Source organism: Moschus berezovskii, chromosome 24 (assembly GCF_049115385.1).
Source record: "Moschus berezovskii isolate FMDL1 chromosome 24, NW_MosBer_1.0, whole genome shotgun sequence".
Taxonomy (NCBI): Eukaryota; Metazoa; Chordata; class Mammalia; order Artiodactyla; family Moschidae; genus Moschus; species Moschus berezovskii.
Window position 1 is genome coordinate 8387525 of NC_142483.1, and position 25818 is coordinate 8413342.

At 45.8% G+C, this 25818-nt stretch overlaps 1 protein-coding gene across 3 annotated transcripts in view; it reads right to left on the bottom strand.

Moving 5' to 3' along the window:
- SCAP (SREBF chaperone) overlaps positions 1–25818 on the bottom strand; it is a 95161-nt gene that overhangs the window by 18304 nt on the left and 51039 nt on the right. For all 3 annotated transcript variants that reach the window (XM_088831830.1, XM_055413699.2, XM_055413698.2), the window contains one exon: positions 9284–9413. In XM_088831830.1, coding sequence (XP_088687956.1) covers positions 9284–9413 — 130 coding nt within the window. The remainder of the gene's footprint in view (positions 1–9283; positions 9414–25818) is intronic.

Consider the following 25818-nt stretch of genomic DNA (forward strand, 5'->3'; position numbering starts at 1 on the left):
TGTTGTGGAGCAGTTAAGCCCGTGGACCACGTCTGTTTAGCCTGTGCTCTATAGCTCGGGGGTCCTAGGGTGCTGAAACCCACACACCTTAGCTCTGCAACGAGAGAGGCCACCGCAATGAGGGGCCCGCGCACAGCAACCAGAGAAAAGTCAGCGCAGCACCAAAGATACAGCACAGCCAAAAATACATAAAATTTTAAAAAAAAAGCTTGTTTAAACACACACACACACAATCCGTCCTTCACTTTCAGAGAAAGCATCCTAGAGCTCCAGGCCCTTTGCCTTTACACTGACATACCCAGGGGCCCCTGATGACACGGTACAGAGCACTCCCATCACTCAGCTCTTCTGGAGGCCGGGGCTCCTGCTCCTTGTTAACCAGCCCTGGACAGGCGTGGGACGGCTGTGGGGGGAGGCACAGGGGCCATGCTGGGGTTCACATTCTAGCTCCACCCCCAGCTGTGTGCTTCAGACAAGGGTCTCTATGCTCTCCAAGTCTCAGTCCCAGACTTACTGAGGGAAATGGGGACAGACCCTCAAAGCTCGGCAGAGCACTGTGAGGACCAAACACAACACAGGAAATCAGCCAGTAAGGCATGTGGCCCGATGCATGTCAGTTACACCTAGTGGTATCATTATTCCTAAAGCTCTTACAGGTAGACTTGGGATCCCTTTAAAATGAACCCCTCTTCCCCTCTCTGGTCCCCTCACCCTCCTCCTAGGCATCATCATCTCCATCTCCAAGTTTCTCTAAGACTGACCATCTTACCACCACTTTCACCATGTCACTGCCTCTAAGGGCTCAGCTTCCCACTGCCAAGGGGACTCATTTAAACTCCAGAGCCCAGGATTTAACTTGGTCCCAACTACCTGATCACCTATCAAGATTCAAGAAGAAAGCCTCACTTTAGACTTCTGTCTCTTAGATGAGCCGTGCTTATTCAACAAAAAACCTTTCTTAAGCATATTCTATGTACAAAAGGTTGGACAAACCTGAAATGAAACCCGGGCCACAGGACAGTGTTACAGGAGAAACAGAGCACACATCTGTTAGAGCTGGGGAAACAGGGCTTCGTGAGGAAGGTGACATGTGAACTGACACGTGACAGATACGGAGAGCATGCCTGGCACACTCAGAACCTCTGAGCACAGGAACCTCTGTCCCGCCCTCCGCTCTGGCCAGATGTAAGCATGGACAGCGGTGACAGCCAGACTCATTTACAGAATGCCAGTGATGGGCCAGACACCGACCTGAATTTGCATCCTTTCCCTTAATCCTGTGACAACTGTAATGCAGGTATAATTATTTTCCCCATTTTACAAATGTGGAAACTAAGGTGCAGAGTTGTTATATAACCCGCCCAAGGTCACACAGCTGAGAGACTGGGAAATGGTGAAAAGTCTTCACCTTTCTGCTTTGCTCTGGTAAAAAACACCCCCTCCCAGTGGGAACTGACCTCCCCGCACCCCGACATGGGGGTGATCAGTGACTCCAACAAAGGCCAGGCCTAACCCAGGGCACAAGATGCCGGCAGAGTTGATTAGAGCCCTTTCTGGAGGACACACACACACGAGGCCCAACCGCAGGGTGCAGCCTCCATCCCATGTGGTAACACGGCAGTAAAAGGGGAGAAGAGGGCTACACAGAGCGATACCCCCAGCACACAGAAAGAATTATAGCTCAGTAAAAGAAGCCATCGCCCACACACCTGTGGGCACCTTATCTTTGACAAAGCAGGCAAGAATACACAAAGGAGAAAAGACAGTCTCTTCAGTAAGTGGTGCTGGGAAAACTGGACAACCACCCGTAAAAGGAGAAAACTACAGCACTTCCTAATGCCACACACAAAGATAAACTCAAAATGGATTACAGACCTAAACGTAACACCAGAAACTATAAAACCCTTAAGAGAGAAACTTAGGCAGAACACTCTTTGACATAAATCATACCAAGACCTTCTATGACCCATGTCCTAGAATGATGGAAATAAAAACAAAAATGGTATCTAATTAAACTTAAAACCTTCTGCACAGCAAAGGAAACTATAGGCCATCATCAAAAAATCTACAAGCAATAAACGCTGGAGAGGATGTGGAGAAAAGGGAAACCTCTTGCACTGTTCATGGCAATGTAAACTAATACAGCCACTGTGGACAACAGTATGGAACTTTTCTTTAAAAACTAAGAATAAAAGTACCATATGACCCAAAAATCCCACTACTGGGCATACACTCTGAAAAAACCATAACTGAAAATGACACATGTACCCCAATGCTCACTGCAGCGCTATTTACAATAGCCAGGACATGGAAGCAATGTAGATGTCCACTGACAGATCAATGAATAAAGAACTTGTGGTACATATATACAATGGAATATTACTCAGCCATAAAAAGGAACAAATCTGACTCAGTTCCAGTGAGGTGGATAAATCTAGGGCCTGTTATTCAGAGTGAAGTCAGAGAGAGAAAAACAAGTATCACACAGTATGTGTATATACGGAATCTAGAAAAATGGTACAGATGAACCCATCTTCAGGGCAGCAATAGAGATGCACAGGAGATGAGTCATGTATCTTACTAGTCACACCCTCATCTCCCACACTAGTAAGGCTATGCTCAAAATCCTTTAAGGTAGGCTTCAGCATTATGTGAAATGAGAACTTCCAGATTTGTAACCTGGGTTTAGACAGGCAGAGGAACCAGAGATCAAACTGCCAACATTCTCTGGATCATAGAGAAAGCAAGGGAATTCCAGAAAAACATTTACCTCTGTTTCCCTGACTACACTAAAGCCTTTGACTGCGTGGACCATAGCAAACTGTGGAAAACTCTTCAAGAGATGAGAATACCAGACCATCTTACCTGTCTCCTGACAAATCTGTATGCGGGTCAAGAAGCTACAGTCAGAACCTTGTATGGAGCAACCGACTGGTTCAAGACCAAGAAAAGAGTATGACAAGGCTGTTTATTGTCAACCTGTTTATTTAAACTGTACACAGAGCACATCATTCAAAAAGCCAGGCTGAATGAGTTACAAGCTGGAATCAAGATTGCTGGGAGAAATATCAACAACCTCAGGTATGGAGATGATACTACTTTAATGGCAGAAAGCAAAGAGGAACTTTATAAAGAGCCTTCTGATAAGGGTAAAGAGGAGAGTGAAAAAGTTGGCTTAAAACTCAATATTAAAAAAACTAAGATCATGGCATCTGGTGCTATGACTTCATGGCAAATAGAAGGGGAAAAGATGGAAGCAGGGACACATTTCCTCTTCTTGGGCTCTAAAATCACTGTGGGAGGTGACTGCAGCCATGAAATTAGAAGATGACTGCTTCTTGGCAGGAAAGTTATGACAAACCTGGACAGTGTGTTTAAAAGCAGAGACATCACTTCGCCTACAAAGGTCCATCTAGTTAAGGCTATGGTCTTTCCAGTAGCCATGTATGGATGTGAGAGCTGGACCATAAAGAAGGCAGAGCACAGAAGAATTGAAGCCTTCGAACTGTGGTACTAAAGACTCTTGAGCGTCCCTTGGACAGCAAGAAAACCAAACCAGTCAGTCTTAAAGGAAATCAATCCTTCATTGGAAGGACTGATGCTGAAGCTCCAATATTTTGGCCACCTGATCCAAAGAGTTGACTCAGTGGAAAAGACCCTGATCCTGGGAAAGACTGAGGGCACAAGGAGAAGGGGAGGACAGAGGGGGTGATGATTGGGTGGCATCACCGATTCAATAAACATGAACTTGGGGAAACCCTGGGAGATGGTAAGGGACAGGGAAGCCTGGCGTGCTGTAGTCCATGGGGTCACAAAGGGTCAGCCATGTCTTGGCAACTGAACAACAGAGACGTAGATATAGAGAACAGACTTCCAGACACAGCGGGGGAAGGTGAAGGTGGGACAAATTGAGAGAGTAGCACTGAAACATACACATTCAGTTCAGTTCAGTTCAGTCGCTCAGTCGTGTCTGACTCTCCGCGACCCCATGAATCACAGCACGCCAGGCCTCCCTGTCCATTACCAACTCCCGGAGTTCACTCAAACTCATGTCCACAGAGTCGGTGATACCATCCAGCCATCTCATTCTCGGTCGTCCCCTTCTCCTCCCGCCCCCAACCTTTCCTAGCATCAGAGTCTTTTCCAGTGAGTCAACTTGTCGCATGAGGTGGCCAAAGTATTGCAGTTTCAACTTTAGCATCAGTCCTTCCAATGAACACCCAGGACTGATCTCCTTTAGAATGGACTGGTTGGATCTCCTTGCAGTCCAAGGGACTCTCAAGAGTCTTCTCCAACACCACACTTCAAAAGCATCAATTCTTCGGCGATCAGCTTTCTTCACAGTCCAACTCTCACATCCATACATGACCACGGGAAAAACCATAGCCTTGACTAGACGGACCTTTGTTGGCAAAGTAACGTCTCTGCTTTTTAATATACTATCAAGGTTGGTCATAACTTTCCTTCCAAGGAGTAAGCGTCTTTTAATTTCATGGCTGCAATCAGCATCTGCAGTGACGTGTGAAACAGACAGCTAGTGGGAAGCTGCTGTGTAACACAGGGAGCTCAACAGTGCTCTGCGACAACCTGGACGGGGGAAGGGGTGGGGACTGGGAGGGAAGTTCAAGACGGAGGGGGCATATGCCTACCTATGGCTGATTCATGCTGATGTACAGCAGAAACCAATAAAACACTGTAAAGCAATTATCCCCCAATTAAAAATACATTTTTAAAAATTAAAGGCTATAAGCTTCACATGGAAAGAATAGGGACATCACAGTTATCCTGCAACAATTCTAAATATAAACTCTTTGTTTCCTAAGGGGGAAAATCACTTAAGAGTTAAAAATGTCAGTTACAATTAAATATCCCTGAAAACTTGTACCTGTCCATGTTTAACATGTTAGTTAAGAAGAATGATAAACTATTCTCTTGGTACAAATTCCTTTCTAAGGTACATTAAACAAGATACAGGGAAAGTTTGTTAAAGAAAGTGTTAGCGTTTAATCTTTTTGAAAATTTATCTTTTTTTTTCTTTTTGTAAAAGCAATGCAAATCTATTGTAATACGCAACCTAAAAGTAAGTGTTGTTTGCATTTTAATGGATTTGATACTAGTTTTTTCCTTCGCACCAGGGCTTCCCTAGTTGCAATTCAGGAGACCTGGTTTTGATCCCTGGTTTGGGAAGATCCCCTGCAGTAGGAAATGGCAACCCACTCCAGAATTCTTGCTTGGAGAACTCAATGGACAGAGGAGTCTGGTGGGCTACAGTCCATGGGGTCACAGAGTCGGACATGATTGAGCAATTAATACTTTTTCTATGCATATATATTTTAAATGGTTGGTACAGTATATGCACTGTTTTATCTTTGGCTTTTCTTACTTAATCTACTTTGTTGAGCTTAAAAATCTATTTAATGGGTACATTCAGGTTTATAGGTATAGTATAATTTAGTCATTTCTCTATTTAAAGGATATCTAGATTACTGCACTTTTTCCATTATCAATATACTTCTTTGAATACCTTTGCATATTAAAAAAAATCCACACAGCTCAAAATGAGCAAAATACTGAAACACTTCACAAAGGAAGATGTGCAAATACAAGGCCTCAACAATATTCATCTGGAAAATGGAAACTTAAAACCACAACTAAGCACCTCCCTGGTGGTCCAGTGGTTAAGAATTCACCTGCCAATGCAGGAGACGTTTAAACCCTGGTCCGGGAAGATTCCACATGCTGTGAGGCAACTAAGCCCGTGCACCTCAACTACTGAGCCTGAGAGCCACAACTACCAAAACACGAGCACTCTCGGGCCTGTGCTCCATGAGAGACGCCATCACAGTGAGAAGCCCACACACTGCACCTAGAAAGTAGCCTCCACTCGATGCAACTAGAGAAAGCCCACTCACAGCAATGGAGACCCAGCACGACCAAAACTAAAATAGATAAAATCCTTAAAGAATAAAACCACAACTAGATTGCTCCATACTTCTGTAAAAAAAACTAAAAACAAAAAAAAACACAAAGAAACCCCTGATGGTACCAAGAACTTTAGAGCACAAAGACTGAACTTTACTGTGCAGAAACTTTAAAAACACTTTAGGAGGCTGACAGATGTGAAAAGAATGACATTTGACTTCTGTAGTCTTGTTCTAAAACCCCACAAGCTGAGACTAGTCTAGAGAGATAGAAACAAATCCCCGCTTGAGGAACACTCCTCAAAACTGTCAAGGTCATCAAGAACAAGGCAAGTCTAAGAAACTATCACCAAGGAAAAGTTAGGAAACCATATTTCCTCAGCTTGTCCTCAGGTCCTTTCTCTCTCCTGAGATCCCATCCAGGATACCATGTTATATCTAGCTGTACTGTCTTGTAGCGCTTCTCTTGGCTGGGACAGTTTCTTGGACTCTTTTTTTGTGATGACCTTGACAGTCGTGAGGAGTGCTGGTCAGGACTGTGTAGACCACTCCTCACAGATTTGTCTGATGTTCTTCTCATGATCAGACTGGGATTACAGTGTTTGCGGAGGAAGACCATAGAAGTAAAGCACCCTTCTCGTCACACATCAAGGTATATACCGTCAACCTGATTCACCACTGCTGATGGTGGCCCCAAACACTGTGTCAAGAGCCACCTGTCAGGGTTTCCACTGGAAAGCAACTCTCCTCCCCTTTCCACTTGGCACTCTCTGGAAGGAAGTCACTGTGCACAGTCCACAATGAAGGAAGGGGGATTATATTCCACCTCTCTGAGGGCAGAGCGGCTACATAAATTCAGAATTTTTTGTTCAGATTTGTCTGTTCTCCTCCACTGAGTTATTCAATCATACGGACTCAGTTACGTATTTATTTTGCTGCAAAATGTATCTGCTTTTTCAGCACTGACCACTGGGAGCTCCTGGGGCTGGCTCCTGTGGGCTGTTAACAAAAGAACCCACATCTCCACGTTCTCTTCCCAAGCACCCTGCGTCTCCTCCAGGGCAGTGAGGCTCCATGTGTCCCCACGATCATTCTGCCAGCCACACTGAAGACAAGGAATGAACATGCTGAATAATAAAGGGATGGATGAGGAACGAAGGACATCTGCTTCCTGCTGGAGCAGCGGACGCTTGTGCTGTGCTGCCCAGGGCCTGCACTTCCGAATCTTCCTTTGGAAACAGCCTCTCTCACCCGCAGTGTGGTGATGAGGCCAACCAGCAAAGCACCTCCCTGCTCACAGGGTCTCGGAGTGGGGCAGGCAGGTAAACCATGCAGTGACAAGCGGCACTCACAGGGCTGAATCTGCTGTAGCCCCCCTTAGGGAGAGGACAGGGAGCTGACCCACAGCGGGTACAGTTGAGGGATGGACTCCTTCTGAGGCCTAACCCATGCTGTCCGTTAGTAAGTCGTGCCTGTGGGTGAGCTCTATGACCCTTCTCACTTCTCCAGGTTTGGGCTGAGTTTTCTGTTCCTTATAATTAAAGCAATCCTTACAAGTCCTGCATTGCTGACCTTTACTGTTACACAGTCAATCCTGGTGAGGTAACTGACCACGGAGAGGCCTGACACCACGTGACTGCGCCAGGGCATGTGTCTCTTTCTCAGCCTATCAGGGGATGCGGACCCCAAAGTGAAAGAGAAACCCTCAAGCTATTTTGTACCCCCACACTATCATCATCCCAGGCCAAAAGAGGACATTAAGGAAGTGGAAAGGGCTCACAAACAAGTGAACCCCTGACCTTGGAAAGACCCCTAACTGTACCATCAGGCCCACTGAACTCTACTAGTCACAAAACACTCACAAGTGCAGACTACCCTATTGTGACCAGGAACCATCAACTTCATTATGCGGTAAAACCCCATCAAGAGGTTAATGGAGGGACTTTCCTTGTGGTTCAGTGGTTAAGAATTCGCCTTCCAATGCAGGGGATGTGGTTTTGATCCCTGGTTGAGGAACTAAGGCCCCACACGCTGCTGGGCAACTAAGCCCGTGCACCTCTACTAGAGAGAAGCCCGCATGCTGCAGTGAAGACCCAGAGGAGCCATAAATAAATCTTTCTTTTTTTTTTTTTAAGAGAGAGTAAAGGAGACAAAAGCCTTGATCCCACAGTGAGCAAAGTGTCAAGCTGAGACATGAAGCTAAGTAACTGGTTTCCGCCTCATCAGCTCACCCTAACCTTCGTGGCTGAGTACCACTGAGCCAGTGTTCTGCACTTCCTCCTGAAACCATGTGTGGTCATAACACACACCTATCTAACCAGATATGTCTCTACCTTAGCAACATCAGAGCAAAGCTGACATCAAGTTACCTGGCTGCTACATTACCCCGAGAGGCAACAAGAAGGAATGTGTAATCACTGGCATAGCGAGGGTGGGAGAAGAGAAGCTCTGTGCCCGGAGCTGGGCTCTGCTCCTCAACAACACACTCAGCCAGCCCGGCACCAATCCACGGGACCAGGGCCCAGCACGCAAGGGAAGAACATGTCATCCACAGCTGCCAGGTACAAGCTGGCAGGACGAGCTCATCATTTCCTGTAAGGTTTCCAAATAATGAGTCCAGAGTTCCCGCGAGTTACCTCCTGCAGCCCAGACCCTCACCTGCAGGTTTTGCATTCCTGTAGGTTTTCTTCCTGTTTTGCATTCATGCTCAGCTCAGAGACAGCTGGCTGAGGAGAGCACGATTCAGAAGTAGCAGTTGGCTTCAGGTCAGGAGATTTGGAGTTCTAACCCGGTGCTGACCTCATGACAACTAAACTGAAACTGAGGCACACTGTCATTCTAGGTCCCAGCTTCCTCAATTGCAAAACAGGTAATCAAACAGAACCTGCATGCTTTACCTGACTGCACTGTGAGGATAAAACAGCACCTACCAGATTTGAAAAAGCTACGTGTTCACTGCAAATATTAAATGGTGATGGGACTTAGAAGATATCTGGGGATACTCAGTGGTTCCCGTAACCACCTGGGCTTAAGGAGGAGAGGTCCTGTTTGCCAGGGCACTGCCTGGCCCAAGCACCCACAATATGGACCCAGATCCAGCCGGCCGCAGCTACGGCAACCACAACCCCAGCTTTTCTAGGACAGTCACCTTCCTTCCATGTCGTTCAGTGTTTCCTTTCAAAACAGGAATGTGTGACTGGATGTACTATTAAATGTAAGCTAAATATTTTCAGTGCCTAGTGGTTCAAGTGTTAAGCATTCGCCCATCAGAAGCTGACCACCCTCACTCCACACAGAACCCCTGCCACGGCCAACCCGCACCGAACACCCAGGGTGCTCCTCAGGACATGCTGAGCACCTACCCACTCTGGCTGCTCACTGGGCTCTCCAGGCTTGTGGTCAGAGGTCAGAGGTGGGGGCGAATAATCTTTCACAGGAGTGGAGAATTCCACGGGTCCTGTTCCTGGCAAGGGCAGCTTCAGCAGCGGGTAGCTGGAATGGACAAAAAGGAGAGAAGAGTCAGGACATGATGGCAGGTAGAATCCATGCTGAGATAATAGTGACGCGGGAATCACTGCAGCTGCACTCACCTCCTGTGCTCGGAGAACTGCACAAATGTACAAAATACTAGTCATCAAACTTCAGGGCTACAAGGAAACGCAGGAGCCTCTAAATTAGAATTTTCAAGCTCCTTTTTAGGAAACCAGGAAACCCAATTCATAAATTACTTAATGAAATAGATTACTGGCTGAATTTTAGAGATGTAATAAAGGCAAGATGCTAAACAAACTTCTGGTCATATCGGACACACAGAAGACAACAAGAAAAAACTGGGGAAGGACTTCCTCGGTGGCCTCATAGTTAAGACTCCACGCTTCCACTGCAGGGGGCACAGGTTCAACCCCTGGTCAGGAAAGTTCCACATGCCAGGCAGTGTGGCCAAAGAAAAAAGAAAAAACCAAAAACAAGGAACCAAAAATCCAGAAGGATCCTGTTTCAGACTGCTGCGAAAACTGCTTCAGTTTAAAAGGAGAGACCATAAAGACTGTGTATAACACATTGAGGGTATGGTTTACACTAGACCAGGCTGAATAAAAAAACAATGGATCCACCACTGGCAAAGGAAAAAGCTTGGACAAACATAAAAAAGTTGGCAAATGGATGTGCTTTTGTTTCTCACTTCATTTCTTTAAAACATGGTTTTTTTAGAACTTTCCTGGTGGGCCAATGATTAAGACTCTGAGCTTCTGGAGTCTGCAGTAAATGCAGGTTCGATCCCTGGTCGAGGAAGTTCTGCATGCCGCATGTGGTCAAAAAAAATTTTTTTTAAACTGAGAATTAAGTTTTATGTAATACAACACACAAATCTTACGCATACAGTGAGTGCAATAAATATTTACACATGCATACAAATGTGTAACCACTATGTAGATCAAGCTACAAAATATTTTTAGAACCTCACAAGGTGGCATTGTGCACGAGTGAAGGGTATCATCTACCACAAACCACTATCAGAATTTCTATAATCACAAATTAGCTCTGCTTGTTTCTTCTGGCATATAACTGAAATCACCCATTCTGCTGTGTACTCCTTTGTGACTGGCTGTTTCAACTTACATCTACTGGATTCACCCATACTGGTGCATGTAGTTTCATATACAGGCACTATTCCACCAAATGAACAAATTACAGTGCATTTATCTATTCTAGTGATGAGAAGGAACCCTTGGCTGTTTCCAGCTGAAACTATTAAGAAGAGAAATGATGAAAATTTTTATGTATACACTCATTCTTATGTAAGAACTCATTTCTGGGAGGTATATCCCTTGAACAAAATGGCTGGGATGTGGAGAATATACATGTTCAGCTTTGTGAATAACACCACATTTCCAAAGTACTTATTTGAATTTATGTTCCTGCTGATGGCGCGATGGGAGTTTCCACTTGATCTTCTCAGTCCAATTAATTGGAACCATTTAGAGGAGGAGGTGCTGGTATAGCTCTGCGGTTTCAATATACAGCAAATACTGTATGCTTATCTCTCATATGCTTATTGGCCACCTGGATAATTTCCATGTATTTCCAATTTTCCTTCTTTTCTTGATTTTCAGTTTCATTCCACTGTCACTGGAAAAGATCCTCTGTATGATTTCAGTCTTTCTGAATTTACTGAGACTTGCTGTGATCTAACACAGGGTCTGGCCTGGAGAATGTTCCCTGTTCACTTGGGAAGAATGTGTACTAGTCTCACTGGTTTCGGTGTTGCTCAGGTCCTCCATTTTCCTTGTTGAGTTTGTCTGGTTGTATCTATCACTGAAAGCGGAGACCCACTGTCACCGGAGAACGGTGTATTTCTCTTTTCCATTCTGTCCATTTTTGCTTTATATATCTTAGGAGTCTCTGCTAGGTGTTAAGAGGTTTATAATCATTATATCCTCCTGTTATACTGAAGCATATATACAGTGTCAACATAGCAATATCATCAATATACCATCAATATATGGTATCCTCCTTTGTCTCTAATAAACTTTTTAATATTGTTTGATAATAATATAGCCACAGCAGCTCTCTTTTGGGTACCATTTAGCATGGAATATCATTTTCCATCCTTTTACTTGCAATTTCTTTGTGTTCTAATATCCAAAGTGTAGTGGATACCTACAGGGTCTCCCCAGGCACCACAACTGCAGGCTGCAGGCCACACACTCTAGAACCCGTGCACTGCAACAAGCAGAGCAGCTTGTGTGCCGCAACCCAGAGCCCGGGTGTTGCAACAAAGACCCAGCACTGCCAAAACCAGCACGCAGACACTTGTCTTAACTACGCAGATTGTGCTGCCTTTTTCTGTTGCTGCGCACAGGCTTTCTCTAATTGCAGTGAGCTGGGGCTACGCTCCTCTGCAATTCGCAGGCTTCTCACTGCTGCTGCAGAGCACAGGCTTGAGGTCTGTGGGTCTCAGCAGTTGCAGCTCACAGGCTCAGCAGTTGTGCCTCCTGAGCCTAGCTGCTCCTCGGCATGTGGGATTTTCCCACGGCATTTGCAATCTTCCTGGACCTGTGTCCCCTGCATTGGCAGGCAGATACTGTGCCAACAAAGGTCCATCTAGTCAAAGCTATGGTTTTTCTGGTAGTCATGAATGGACGTGAGAGTTGAACTATAAAGAAAGCTGAGCACTGAAGAATGGATGCTTTTGAACTATGGTGCTGGAGAAGACTCTTGAGAGTCCCATGGACTGCAAGGAGATCAAACTAGTCAATCCCAAAGGAAATCAGTCCTGAATATTCATTGGAAGGACTGATGCTGAAGCTGAAATTCCAATACTTTGGCCATTGGCTGCCAAGAACTGACTCATCAGAAAAGACCCTGATGCTGGGAAAGATGGAAGGCAGGAGGAAAAGGGGACAACAGAGGATGAGATGGTTGGATGGCATCACCGCCTTGATGGACATGAGTCTGAGCAAGCTCCAGGAGCTGCTGATGGACAGGGAAGCCTGACATGCTTCAGTCCATGGGGTTGCAAAGATTCGGACAAGACTGAGTGAACTGCACTGATGGTTTCTGAGAGGAAATCAGCCATTAATCTATTGAAAATTCCTTTTAGGTGAAGAGTTGCTTCTCTCTTGCTGCTTCCAAAATAAGGTTCACCTTAGATAAGGTTCTGTTGGGGAAAACTGCACAAGGGCTGGGCTGATCCCTGGGTGTAGAGAGAAGTCTAGGACCCAGAGTTAAGGCTGCTGGACCTCGAGCTCTACTAGAAGATGAAGGCAAGCCATATGTTTCATTTATCTACATTTACAGCATCACTACGAACAAAGCTAGTGGAGGTGATAGAATTCCAGCTGAGCTATTTCAAATCCTGAAAGATGATGCTGTGAAAGTGCTGCACTCAATATGCCAGCAAATTTGGAAAACTCAGCAGTGGCCACAGGACTGGAAAAGGTCAGTCTTCATTCCAATCCCAAAGAAAGGCAATGCCAAAGAATGCTCAAACCACTGCACAATTGCACTCATCTCACATGCTAGTAAAGTAATGCTCAAAATTCTCCAAGCCAGGCTTCAGCAATACATAAACCGTGAACTTCCAGATGTTCAAGCTGGTTTTAGAAAAGGCAGAGGCACCAGAAATCAAACTGCCAACATCTGCTAGATCATCGAAAAAGCAAGAGTTCCAGAAAAACATCTATTTCTGCTTCATTGACTATGCCAAAGCCTTTGACTGTGTGGATCACAATAAACTGTGGAAAATTCTGAAAGAGATGGGAATACCAGACAACCTGACCTGCCTCTTGAGAAACCTATATGCAGGTCAGGAAGCAACAGTTAGAACTGGACATGGAACAACAGACTGGTTCCAAATAGGAAAAGGAGTACGTCAAGCCTGTATATTGTCACCCTGCTTATTTAACTTATATGCAGAGTACATCATGAGAAACATTGGGCTGGAAGAAGTACAAGTTGGAATCAAGATTGCCGGGAGAAATATCAATAACCTCAGATACGCAGATGACACCACCCCTATGGCAGAAAGTGAAGAGGAACTAAAAAGCCTCTTGATGAAAGTGAGAGAGAGTGAAAAAGTTGGCTTAAAGCTCAACATTTAGAAAACGAAGATCATGGCATCTGGTCCCATCACTTCATGGGTAATAGGGAAACAGTGTCAGACTTTATTTTTTCGGGCTCCAACATCACTGCAGTTGGTGATTGCAGCCATGAAATTAAAAGATGCTTACTCCTTGGAAGGAAAGTTATGACCAACCTAGATAGCATATTAAAAAGCAGAGATAACTTTGCTAACAAAGGTCCGTCTAGTCAAGGCTATGGTTTTTCCAGTGGTCATGTATGGATGTGAGAGTTGGACTGTGAAGAAAGCTGAGTGCCGAAGAATTGATGCTTTTGAACGGTGGTGCTGGAAAAGACTCTTGCAAGTCCCTTGGACTGACTGCAAGGAGATCCAACCAGTCCATTTTAAGGAGACCAGTCCAGGGTGTTCATTGGAAGGAGTGTTGCCAAGGCTGAAACTCCAATACTTTGGCCACCTCATGCGAAGAGTTGACTTACTGGAAAAGACCCTGATGCTGGGAGGGACTGTGGGCAGCAGGAGAAGGGGATGACAGAGGATGAGATGGCTGATGGCATCACCAACTCGATGCACATGAGTCTGGGTGAACTCCGGGAGTTGGTGATGGACAGGGAGGCCTGGCATGCTGAGATTCACGGGGTCACAAAGAATTGGACGTGACTGAGCGACTGAACTGAACTGAACTTTCCACACAGTATCTGCTCAAAACACACTCACTAAACTGAAGGCAGCCTGTTTCTCAAGATTTGAGAATTCCAGGAGTTTAAACATTCCAGCAAGGAGATCAAACCAGTCAATCCTAAAGGAAATCAACACCCTGAATATTCACTGGAAGGACTGATACTGAAGCTTCAATACTCTGGCCACCTGATCCGAAGAGCCGACTCACTGGAAGAGATCCTGATGCTGGGAAAGACTGAGGACAAGAGGCAAACGAGACGACAGAGGATGAGATGGTTAAACAGGATCCACTGACTCAATGAACACAAACTTGGGCAACCTCGGGAGATAGTAAAGAACTGAGAAGCCTGGCATGCTGCAGTCCATGGGGTCGCAAAGACTTGGACGTGACTTAGCGACTAAACAAAAACAACAAAACATTTGAGTAGGAAAAAAAAAAAGGGCAGCACACCCCAGAGCATTCACTTTCTTAGGATGAAATCTATTCAGAAACAGCCTCAGACCTTGAAATGCTTAAAATGGTTCACGGTCATTCTCCAACCTTGCCCTGGAGCCACATACAACTCCCCTTCTGCTTCTGAGGCTCTGCACCTGGCTGAATACTCTTGCCCCTTCTTCAATGTAACTTAGTTTCAAGCCTCAGCTGCAGTATTCCTTCCAAAGGAAGTCCTTCTGCTCCCCTCAAAGTCCAGGTTAAGGCCTCTCCTCCTAGGAGCTACCAAAGTGCGCCATACTCATCCCCAAACAGTCCTTACCACTGAACGTGAGCCTGCCTGTTTCTGTCTCTGTAACAATGATGACAGCTTCTAATGCTCACTGAGAACCTGTGATGTGCCTAGTGCCTTCCATCTTTTTGCTCATTTAAGCCTCACCACAGCCCAACGAGGCACGCAGAAGCTGTATCTCCCCCAAGACAGTGACAGAACCAGTATGTGAACACAGGCAGTCTGGGCCCAGAGTCCACTCTCTTAACATCATGCTATACTACCTGGTATTACAGTTTTGTTTTGTTTTTCAAAAATAACCGCAAATTCCTTTTAATATAAGCACAAGAAAAAGATTCTACAGAAATACAAAATGCATGGTAATCATCACCGTCCATGGCTACCAAATGTGAGACCAAAAGGCATGCTTGGAAGAAAAGTGTCAGGCAGTTTTACAAGTAAAAGCACTCACTTTATCAAGGTCAAAAAAAAAGACCAAAGATAGAAACTGGGGGTTTCTACCACCACCCCACATTGCTTCCACAAACTCGTTTCTAGGGCCAGATTCTATCGTGGCTTTCTCTGACCTTACAGGGGCAAAAGGAAGGAACCAAGTCTCCAAACCCCTCCCTGAATTTCCTGTCTCAGCTCCACCCATCCAACTGCTCAGACCAAGTACTCTGAGCTTGAATCAGCTCTCTCACACTCTACACCTGGTGCTCAGAAAAACCCCAAAGACTCCACCTTCAAAATACACCCAGACTTGGCCACATCTCACCACCTCCAGAGCTTCCCCTTAGACTGAGCAACAGCTATCAACTCTTATCTGGAGTAATGTACTAGTCTAGCTAGACTTCCTGCTTCTCCTCCTGAAAGCACTTGTTTCCTCATCAGGTACAAGAATACTCTCAATCTCCCCACCTCCCAGCCCACACACCTCTCTGCTGCTGTGCCCGCAGAGCCCACGGCTGGCCACCTAACACCTCTTCAGGGCCTGCTGCTACCCTACCCTTGATCCCTCTCATCTGATCTCTGGACATGCTGGCTCAATTTCCAACTGCCAGCACTTGCATCTCTTCACCTGAGAGTGTTCCACTGCTGCTGGAGGCCTATCTGCCTCACAGAGACGGGCCCCAAGTGCCAATTGAGAATTAATGCTAGCTGGAAGCAGCCCAGTCAGTGGTTCATGTTATTATTGTATAGATTAGGGGTCGGCAAATTACAGTCCATGTCCTGTATTCATGTGGTCTGTGAGTTCAAAGTGACTTTTACATTTTTAAAAGGGTTAAGACCAACAAGACATTCTAGAATTAGCACCCCCCAAAAAAGATGTCCTTTTCACCATAGGGACTTCAATGCAAAAGTTGGAAATCAAGAGCTACCTGGAGGAACAGGCAAATTTAGCCTTGGAGTACAAAATGAAGCAGGGCAAAGGCTAACAGAGTTCTGCCAAGAGAATGCACTGGTCATACCAAACACCCTCTTCCAACAATACAAAGAGACAACTCTACACATGGACATCACCTGATGGTCAGAACAAAAATCAGAGTGACTATATTCTTTGCAGTCAAAGATGGAGAAGCTCTATACAGTCAGTAAAAACAACATCTGAAGCTAAGTGCAGCTCAGACCATGAGCTCCTTATTGCAAAATTCAGACTTATGTTGAAGAAAACAGGGAAAACCACTAGGCCATTCACGTATGGCCTTAATCAAATCCCTTATGATTATACAGTGGAAGTGACAAACAGATTTAAGGGATTAGATCTGATAGACAGAGTGCCTCAAGAACTATGGATGGAGGTTCATAACACTATACAGGAGGTGGTGACCAAAACCATCCCAAAGAAAAAGAAATGTAAGAAGGCAAAATGGTTGTCTGTGGAGGGCTTACAAATAGCGGAAAAAAGGAGAAGTGAAAGTAAGGGCAAAAAAAGGAAGATACCAAACTGACTGCAGAGTTTCAGAGAATAGCAAGGAGAGATAAGAAAGCCTTTTTAAATGAACAATGCAAAGAGAAAGAGAAAACAACAGAATGGGAAAGACTAGAGATCTCTTCAAGAAAATCAGAGATAACAAGGAACATTCATGCAAAGATGGACACAATAAATGACAGAAACAGCAAGGACCTACCAGAAGCAGAAGATATTAAAATATGGCAAGAATACACAGAACTGGACAAAAAAAGTCTTAATGACCCAGATAACCATGGAGGTGTGACCACTCACCTAGAGCCAGACATCATGGAGTGTGAAGTCAAGTAAGCCTTAGAAAGCATTACTACAAACAAGGCTAGTGGAAGTGATGGAATTTCAGCAGAGTTATTTCAAATCCTAAAAGATGATGCTCTTAAAGGGCTGCACTCAATATGCTAGCAAATCTGGAAAATTGAGCAGTGGCCACAAGACTGGAAAAGGTCTGTTTTCATTCCAATCTCAAAGAAGGGCAATGCCACAGAATGTTCAGACTACTGGACAATTGCGCTAATTTCACATGCTAGCAAGGTAAAGTTCAAAATCCTTCAATCTAGGCTTCAAAAGTATGTGAACTGAAGAATTCCAGATGTACAAGCTGGATACAGAAAAGGCAGAGGAACCAGAGATCAAATTGCCAAGATCCAGTGGATCTAGGAAAATCAAGAGAACTCCAGAAAAACATCTACTTCTGCTCCACTGACTGCGCTAAAGCCTTTGACTGTGTGGATCACAACAAACTGGAAAATTCTTCAAGAGATGGGAATACCAGACCACCTTACCTGCCTCCTGAGAAATCTGTATGCAGGTCAAGAAGCATTAGTTAGAACTGGACATGGAACAATGGACTGGTTCTAATTGGGAAAGGAGTACATCAAGGCTGTATACTGTCACCCTGTTTATTGAACTTATATGCAGAGTATATCATGAGAAACGCCGAGCTGGATGAAGGATAAGCTGGAACCAAGACTGCCAAGAGAAATATCAACAACCTCAGATATGCAGATGATACCACCCTAATGGCTGGAACTAAAGAGGCTCTTGATGAAGGTGAAAGAGGAGAGTGAAAAGCCTGGCTTAAAACTCAACATTCAAAACACTAAGATCATGGCATCCAGTCCCATCACTTCATGGCAAATAGATGGGGAAAAAAAGGAAACAGTGACAGACTTTATTTTTTAGGCTCCAAAATCACTGCAGATCGTAACTGCAGGCATGTAATTAAAAGACCCTTGCTCCTTGGAAGAAAAGCTATGACAAACCTAGACAGCCTACTAAAAAGCAGAGACATTAAGTTTGCTGACAAAGGTCCGTATAGTCAAAGGTACGGAGACTGATGCTGAAGCTTTGATACTTTGGTCACCTGGTGCGAAGAGCTGACTCACTGGAAAAGACCCTGATGCTGGGAAAGACTGATGGTAGGAGTAAGAAGATAAGATAGTTAGATGGCATCACTGACTCAGTGGACATGGGTCTGAGGAAACTCCAGGAGATGGTGAAGGGCAGGGAAGCCTGGCGTGCTGCAGTCCATGGGGTCGTAAAGAGTCAGACACAACTGAGCGACTGAACAACAATATATAAAACAAAACAACCAAAGAAAAATATGTGACAGAGACTCCATGTGGCCTTCCTATGTGGCCCTGCAAGGAATGAGTTTGCTGACCTGGCAGAGGGTGCAGCTCCCCTGATCAGAGGGGGAGTTCTGAGGTGAACGACCTGCACTGTTCCTCAGCGTCCCCAGGACGTGACTCTCTGGTGGCCTGTGGTATAAACTTGCTAGATAATGTACCTCCCCTTCCAACTCCCTCTCCCACCCGTTGACCACTGTTCAGTCCATCTTACACATAAGCTGCTGCTGCTGCTGCTAAGTCGCTTCAGTCGTGTCCGACTCTGTGCAGCCCCATAGACAGCAGCCCACCAGGCTCCCCCATCCCTGGGATTCTCCAGGCAAGAACACTGGAGTGGGTTGCCATTTCCTTCTCCAATGCATGAAAGGGAAAAGTGAAAGTGAAATCACTCAGTCGTGTTTGACTTTTCCCGACCCCATGGACTGCAGCCTACCAGGGTCCTTTGCCCATGGGATTTTCCAGGCAAGAGTACTGGAGTGGGTTGCCACTGCCTTCTCTGTACACATAAGCTGCTGCTGCTGCTGCTAAGTCACTTCAGTCGTGTCCAACTCTGTGTGACCCCACAGATGGCAGCCCACCAGGCTCCCCCGTCCCTGGGATTCTCCAGGCAAGAACACTGGAGTGGGTTGCCATTTCTTTCTCCAGTGTGTGAAAGTAAAAAGTGAAAGTGAAGTCACTCGGTCATGTCTGACTCGTAGTGACCCCATGGACTGCAGCCTACCAGGCTCCTCCGTCCATGGGATTTTCTAGGCAAACGTACTGGAATGGCTTGCCATTGCCTTCTCCGACACATAAGCTACATGCTCTCAAATCCTTGTCTTAGGGAAACCAAACTAAAACATGCCCTCTACCCATTAAATGCTAACCAAACTCCCACGTATCCTTCAAGGCCACATCTTTCCACCCCAAGCAGTTGGGCACCTCTCTTCTACACTCCCATGACAACCTGCAGACACTGCTCCTCAATTCACCTGCTTAATTAATGTAAGACGTGAGGCGGGAACATATCCTTCTAACTTTCGCATCCTCATACCAGCCACATGGAAGATGTTCAAGACGTGCAGGCTGATTATTGACCTCCCAGATGCTGTACCGAGGACTAGCTTCACGGTGTGCACCTATGTGGTGGCACAAGACCCCACATTCAGAAGGGCCTGGAGCTTGGGGCTTAATGCTCTGCAGGAGATATATAGAAATTCTTAACAAATCTTTTGTGTTTCATAAGCCAAGTCCATCACAACGGCGCATGATGCGGAGTATAGGTTCACAGGTGGTCCCTCCACCCTGGGCCCTGACCACCAGGGCCCCTGCCCACCTGTGTCCCAGGATCTGGCCATCCCCTCCCAGTCCATGTATCCATGTGTATCCATGTGCTGCTGCTGAATACAGGCACCCGACCAAAATCAGTAGGGCTGTTCAGTAGCGCACACCTCGCTGTGTCCTGGAGCTGGGTGAAGCTTCGGGCTGTGGCTTATCCCAGGCCGGCTGCACCACAGCACATCAGATTGGCAGGAGCAAGCCTTTCACCCACTCGCATCTGAGCATACTCCAGCACCTTTAATGGTACTTTTCCCCTGCTTTTTGAGGAGACAGCCCTGCACCGTCATGCTGCACTGGGTCCCATAAATGATGGTGTTATGACGGGAGCTCAGCAGACACTGAAGACACACAGGAGGAGCAACCAGAAAGATGGCACACAGATATGTGGCACAGGACTCCCCTCTGGAGACACCAGCGGTCGGACATGCTTCCTCTCTTCCCTTCTCAGGGGAGAACAGTACAGAACTAGGGTGGGGTGGTGAAAGTCTAAAAGGGGAAACTTCTGAGACCTCCAGATCTCTCTTCTGTTTGAGGAAGTCTGGGTTGATAAAGGCGCCTTTGATCTCCTCCAAGCCCTTCAGAGCTTTTCCGGAGTTCGTGTGCAGGGCCAGTGGTAACTTCTGCTTGGAGGGAGCCTCTGGCTTCGGAGTGCTGAACAGGACCCAGGAGCAGTTGCTGTAGCTGGGCCCACGGCTCCTGCGTCTGGGCTTTGGAACACAGGTGCATGGTGCTCTGGGACTTCGTTCTCGGCCAACCAGCCCGGCTCTCCAAAGCACAGATGCAGACCGGCTTCTGTTACTCAGATTTCTTTCTCGTTCAAGAAAAGAATCTAATTGTGTCCAGAGTGGTCACAAGGGTACAAAAAGGAGCCTGTTCTATAAGCCCCTGTGTGCCCACCTGCAAAGGGGCCATGACGATTGTGGGGAAACCTGAGCCTTGGCAGACACGGGAGAGAGAGGTTGAGAGCAGAGGCTACCACATCCAAGACATCTAGTCTCAGCCTGAAAGGGCTGCTTTGCTCCAGAGAAAAAGGAGGAGGAAAGGGTCATGTCTGCACTCGGATACCCACACACCCTGCAGGATTTGCCTCCTTCAGGAGGTTCGGAATGGTCTCATTGTGATTCCAACTTGCTCTCCAAGGTAAAATTCACCCTCTGTAACCACGAGCAGCAGGTTATGGAATCACAAGTGACCCACTGACCCCCACATAAACCTCTGACCCACAGGAAGGGCAACCCAGCTAGCTTGGCACCCAGACACTCTTCCTTCACGCCGTGGGTCACCCACCACTTCCCACGGCAGGCCCAAGCAACAGCACTCTCTGCCTTGCTGGGCTGCTGCCGGGCATCTGGTGGCCTAACTAGCTCTAGGAAATGTAAATAGACACCTGTCGCCACAGTGCCTACTTGCTACAAGTTTCATCAGATTTTCCCAAAGGAAAGAGCATTCATGGCTCCCAGGGTGATCCTGTGATGATGAACAGGCCCACAGCTCAGGAAGCTGCTAGAGCCAGACAGAGGGAGCAAGAGCAGCAGTCCCTTCATCAAGCTGAACAAGTCTCTCATTCCATGTACAATACAGGTAAGCAGTTAAATGGAGCCTGGGCATCTAATGAAAACACTAAAAGCTGTCTATTCGCTTCTCCAAAGAAGACATACAGATGGCCAATAACCACATGAAAAGATGCTGGACAGCACTAATTATTACAGAAATGCAAATTAAAACTACAATGTGGGGGTGGGAGGAAGGTTCAAGAGGGAGGGGACATATATATATACCTACGGCTGATTCAAGTTGCTGTATGGCAGAAACCAACACAATATCATAAAGCAATTATCCTCCAGTTAAAAATAAATAAAAATTTAAAAAATACTACAATGAGGTACCACCTCACACTGGTCAGAATGGCCATCGTAAAACTGTCTACAAATAATAAATGCCGAAGAGGATGTGGAAAAAACTGACATTCCCACCAAACTGGTACAGCCACTACAGAAAGCAGCACAGAGGTTCCTTAAAGATTAGTCTCCATGCGATCCAGCAATCCCACTCCTGGGAGTACATCTGGAGCAAGCTCTAATTCAAAACGGTAACAGGCACTCTTAGGTTCACAGCAGCACTACTTACAATAGCCAAGACATGGAAACAACCTAAATGTCCATGGACAGGTGAATGGATAAAGAAGATGCAGCACATATTTAAAAAAAAGGAATATAAGTTATAAAAAAAGAATGAAATAATGCCATTTGCAGCAACATGGACGGACCCAGAGATGATCATACAAAGTGAAGTCAGCAAGAGAAAGACAAGTACTATATGATATCACTTATATGTGGAAGCTAAAATATGACACAAAGGAACTTATTTATAAACAGAAACAGACTAACAGACATAGAAATTTAAAACCAGTTACCAAAGGGGAACGGGGAAGGATGAATAAACAGTTTAGGATTAGCAAATACAAACTATTATATTAAAAAACAGATAAAACAAGGTCCTGCTGCTGCTGCTAAGTCGCTTCAGTCATGTCTGACCCTTTGCGACCCCACAGACGGCAGCCCACCAGGCTCCCCCGTCCCTGGGATTCTCCAGGCAGGAACACTGGAGTGGGTTGCCATTTCCTTCTCCAATGCATGAAAGTGAAAAGTCGCTCAGTTGGTCCTACTTTACAGCAAAGGGAACAATATTCAATATCCTGTAACAAACCATAATGGAAAGAATATGAAAAATAGTATGAATACATGGATAAGTGAATCACTTTGCTGTAGAGCAGAAACTGACACAACATGATAAATCAACTATCCTTCAATTAAAAACAAAAATTACAGGAACTTCCCTGGTAGTCCAGTGGGTAAGGATCCACCCTGCAGGGGCTTCCCTGGTGGCTCAGTGGGTAAAAATCCACCTTCCAATGCGTGACATGTGGGTTTGATCTCTGGTCCAGGAACATTCCACATGCTAAGGGGCAACTAAACCTGTGCGCCACCACTACTGAAGTCCACGTGCCTAGAGCCCATGCTCTGTGACAGGAGAGGCCACTGCAATGAGATGCCCACACACCACAACTGGAGAGTAGCCCCCGCTCGCAGCATCTAGAGAAAAGCCCATGCAGCAAGAAGACCCAGCACAGCCAAAATAAACATATAAAAATTATTTTTTAAAATAATAATAAATGCACAAACTAAAAAGAAAAAAAAACATCCAGTGGCACTGCAATTGTCTGTCTCAGGCTGAGACTGTTGGAGGGTCTGTGTTTGGCCTTACTGTCTGCCACAGTTCTTGGCATATACTACAGCCATCTTGACTGAGGTGACTATAATAAACTCAACTGCATGTGCTCTCCTCAATGTCTACTATGTAGGGCCGCTACCTCAAAAAGCCTCTCTGTCCTCTGTCTAGGCAGATCCTGGCCCACTGGCCCACTGCAACTGAGACTCTCCTTCTCTGGCTTCTTGGTCAAGGAGCAGACTCCCTGCAGTGAAAGTCATCGGCACCAAAGTGTTCTTCATAAAGTTCACGTCACCACAGTGAAGTGGAGAAACCACAGATGTGGATCCACCACACAGACCTACCAGTTGCAGCACATACCACTTACTATCTCTCCGTACAAGCTTCATCAGCAGCAAAGGAACTGGGGAATAACCACCTCCTCCAAGGATGTCAGGGGACCAAATGAAATACCATGTGTGGAAGCACTGGAGAACGAAGCCGGTGCTCAGTGAAGACGAGTCTTCCACTCCCTCTCACCAGCCCAACCCCACTCTGAGGGTCCCCCATCTGCTTCTCAGGACTGATGTTCAGCCAAACACACCTGTGGGTTCTAAGACAGGCGTCTGCCCAGCTTGGCTGCAATTGGGCTGCTGCTGCTGCTGTTCAGTCACCAAGTTGTGGCCGACTCTTTGTGACCCCATGGACTGCAGCATGCCAGGCTTCCCTGTCCCTCACCATCTCCAGGAGTTTGCCCAAGTTCAAGTCCATTGAATCAGTGATGCCATCCAACCATCTCATCTTCTATCACCCTCTTCTCCTTCTACCTTCAGTCTTTCCCAGCATCAGGGTCTTTTCCAATGAATCAGGTCTTCTCATCAGGTGGCCAAAGTACTGGAGCTTCAGCTTCAGTGTCAGTCCTTCCAATGAGTATTCAGGATTGATTTCCTTTAGGATTGACTGGTATGATCTCCCTGCTGTCCAACGGATTCTCAAGACTCTTCTCCAGCACCACAGTTTGAAAGCATCAATTCTTTGGCACTCTGCCTTCTTTTATGGTCCAACTCTCACATCCATACCTGTCAACTGCAAAGACCATAGCATTGATTATATGGAACTTTGTCGGCAAAGTGATGTCTCTGCTTTTTAACACACTGTCTTGGTTTGTCATAGCTTTCGTTCCAAGAATCAACTGTCTTCTAATTTCACAGTAGCAGTCACCACCCACAGTGATTTCAGAACCCAAGAAGAGGAAATGCATCACTGCTTCCACCTTTTCCCCTTCTATTTGCCATGCAGTCATAGCAGCAAATGTCATGATCTTCATTTTTTGAATGCGGACTTTTAGCCAGCTTTTTCACTCTCCTCTTTCACCCTCATCAAGAGGCTCTTTAGTTCCTTTTGCCTTCTGCCATTAGTTGTATCATCTGCATACCTGAGGTTGTTGATGTTTCTCCCAGCAATCTTGATTCCACTTGTAACTCAGCCAGCCCAGCATTTCAAATGATGTGCTCTGCATATGAGTTAAATAAACAGGGTGACAATGCACAGCCTTGATGTACTCCTTTCTTTATTTTGAACGTCAGTTGTTCCAAATAAGGTTCTAACTGTTGCTTCTTGACCTGCATACAGGTTTCTCAGGAGACAGGTAAGATGGTCTGGTATTCTCATCTCTTGAAGAGTTTCCCACAGTTTGTCATGATCCACACAGTCAAAGGCTTTAGCATACTCAATGAAACAGAAGTAAATGTTTTTCTGGAATTCCCTTGCTTTCTCTATGATCCAGTGAATGTTGGCAATTTGATCTCTAGTTCCTCTGCCTTTTTTAAATCCAGCTTGTACATCTGGCAGTTCTTGATTCAAGTACTGCTGAAGCCTAGCTTAAAGGATTTTGAGCATAACATTACTAGCATGGGAGATAAGTGCAATTGTCCAGTAGTTTGAACATTCACAAAGAAAGCTGAGTGCCGAAGAATTGATGCTTTTGAACTGTGGTGTTGGAGAAGACTCTTGAGAGTCCCTTGGACTGCAAGGAGATCCAACCAGTCCATCCTAAAGGAGATCAGTCCTGAGGGTTCATTGGAAGACTGACATTGAAGCTGAAACTCCAATACTTTGGCCACCTGATGCGAAGAGTTGACTCATTTGAAAAGACCCTGATGCTGGGAAAGATTGAGGGCAGGAGGAGAAGGGGACGACAGAGGATGAGATGGTTGGATGGCATCACTGACTCAATGGACATGGGTTTGGGTGTACTCCAGGAGTGGTGATGGACAGGGAGGCCTGGCGTGCTGTGGTTCATGGGTTCACAAGTCAGACACGACTGAGTGACTGAACTGAACTTGAACATTCTTTAGTACTGCCTTCTTGGGAAATTGGAATGAAGACTGACCTTCTCCAGTCCTGTGGCCACTGCTGGGTTTTCCAAATTTGCTGACATACCGAATGGATCACTTTAAAAGCATCATCTTTTAGGATTTTAAGTAACTCTGCTGGAACTTCATCATCTCCACTAACTTTACTGGCAGCAGTGCTTCTTAAGGCCCACGTGACTTCACACTCCAAGATGTCTGGCTCTAGGTGAGTGATCACACCATTGTGGTTATTCGGGTCAATAAGATCTTTTCTGTACAGTTCTTATGCGTATTCCTGCCACCTCTTTTTGATCTCTTCTACTTCTATTAGGTCTTAACCACTTCTGTCTTTTACTATGTCCATCACTGCATGAAATGTTTTTTGATATCTCAGACTTTCTTGAAGCAATCAGTAGTCGTTCCCCATTCTGTTGTTTTCCTCTATTTCTCTG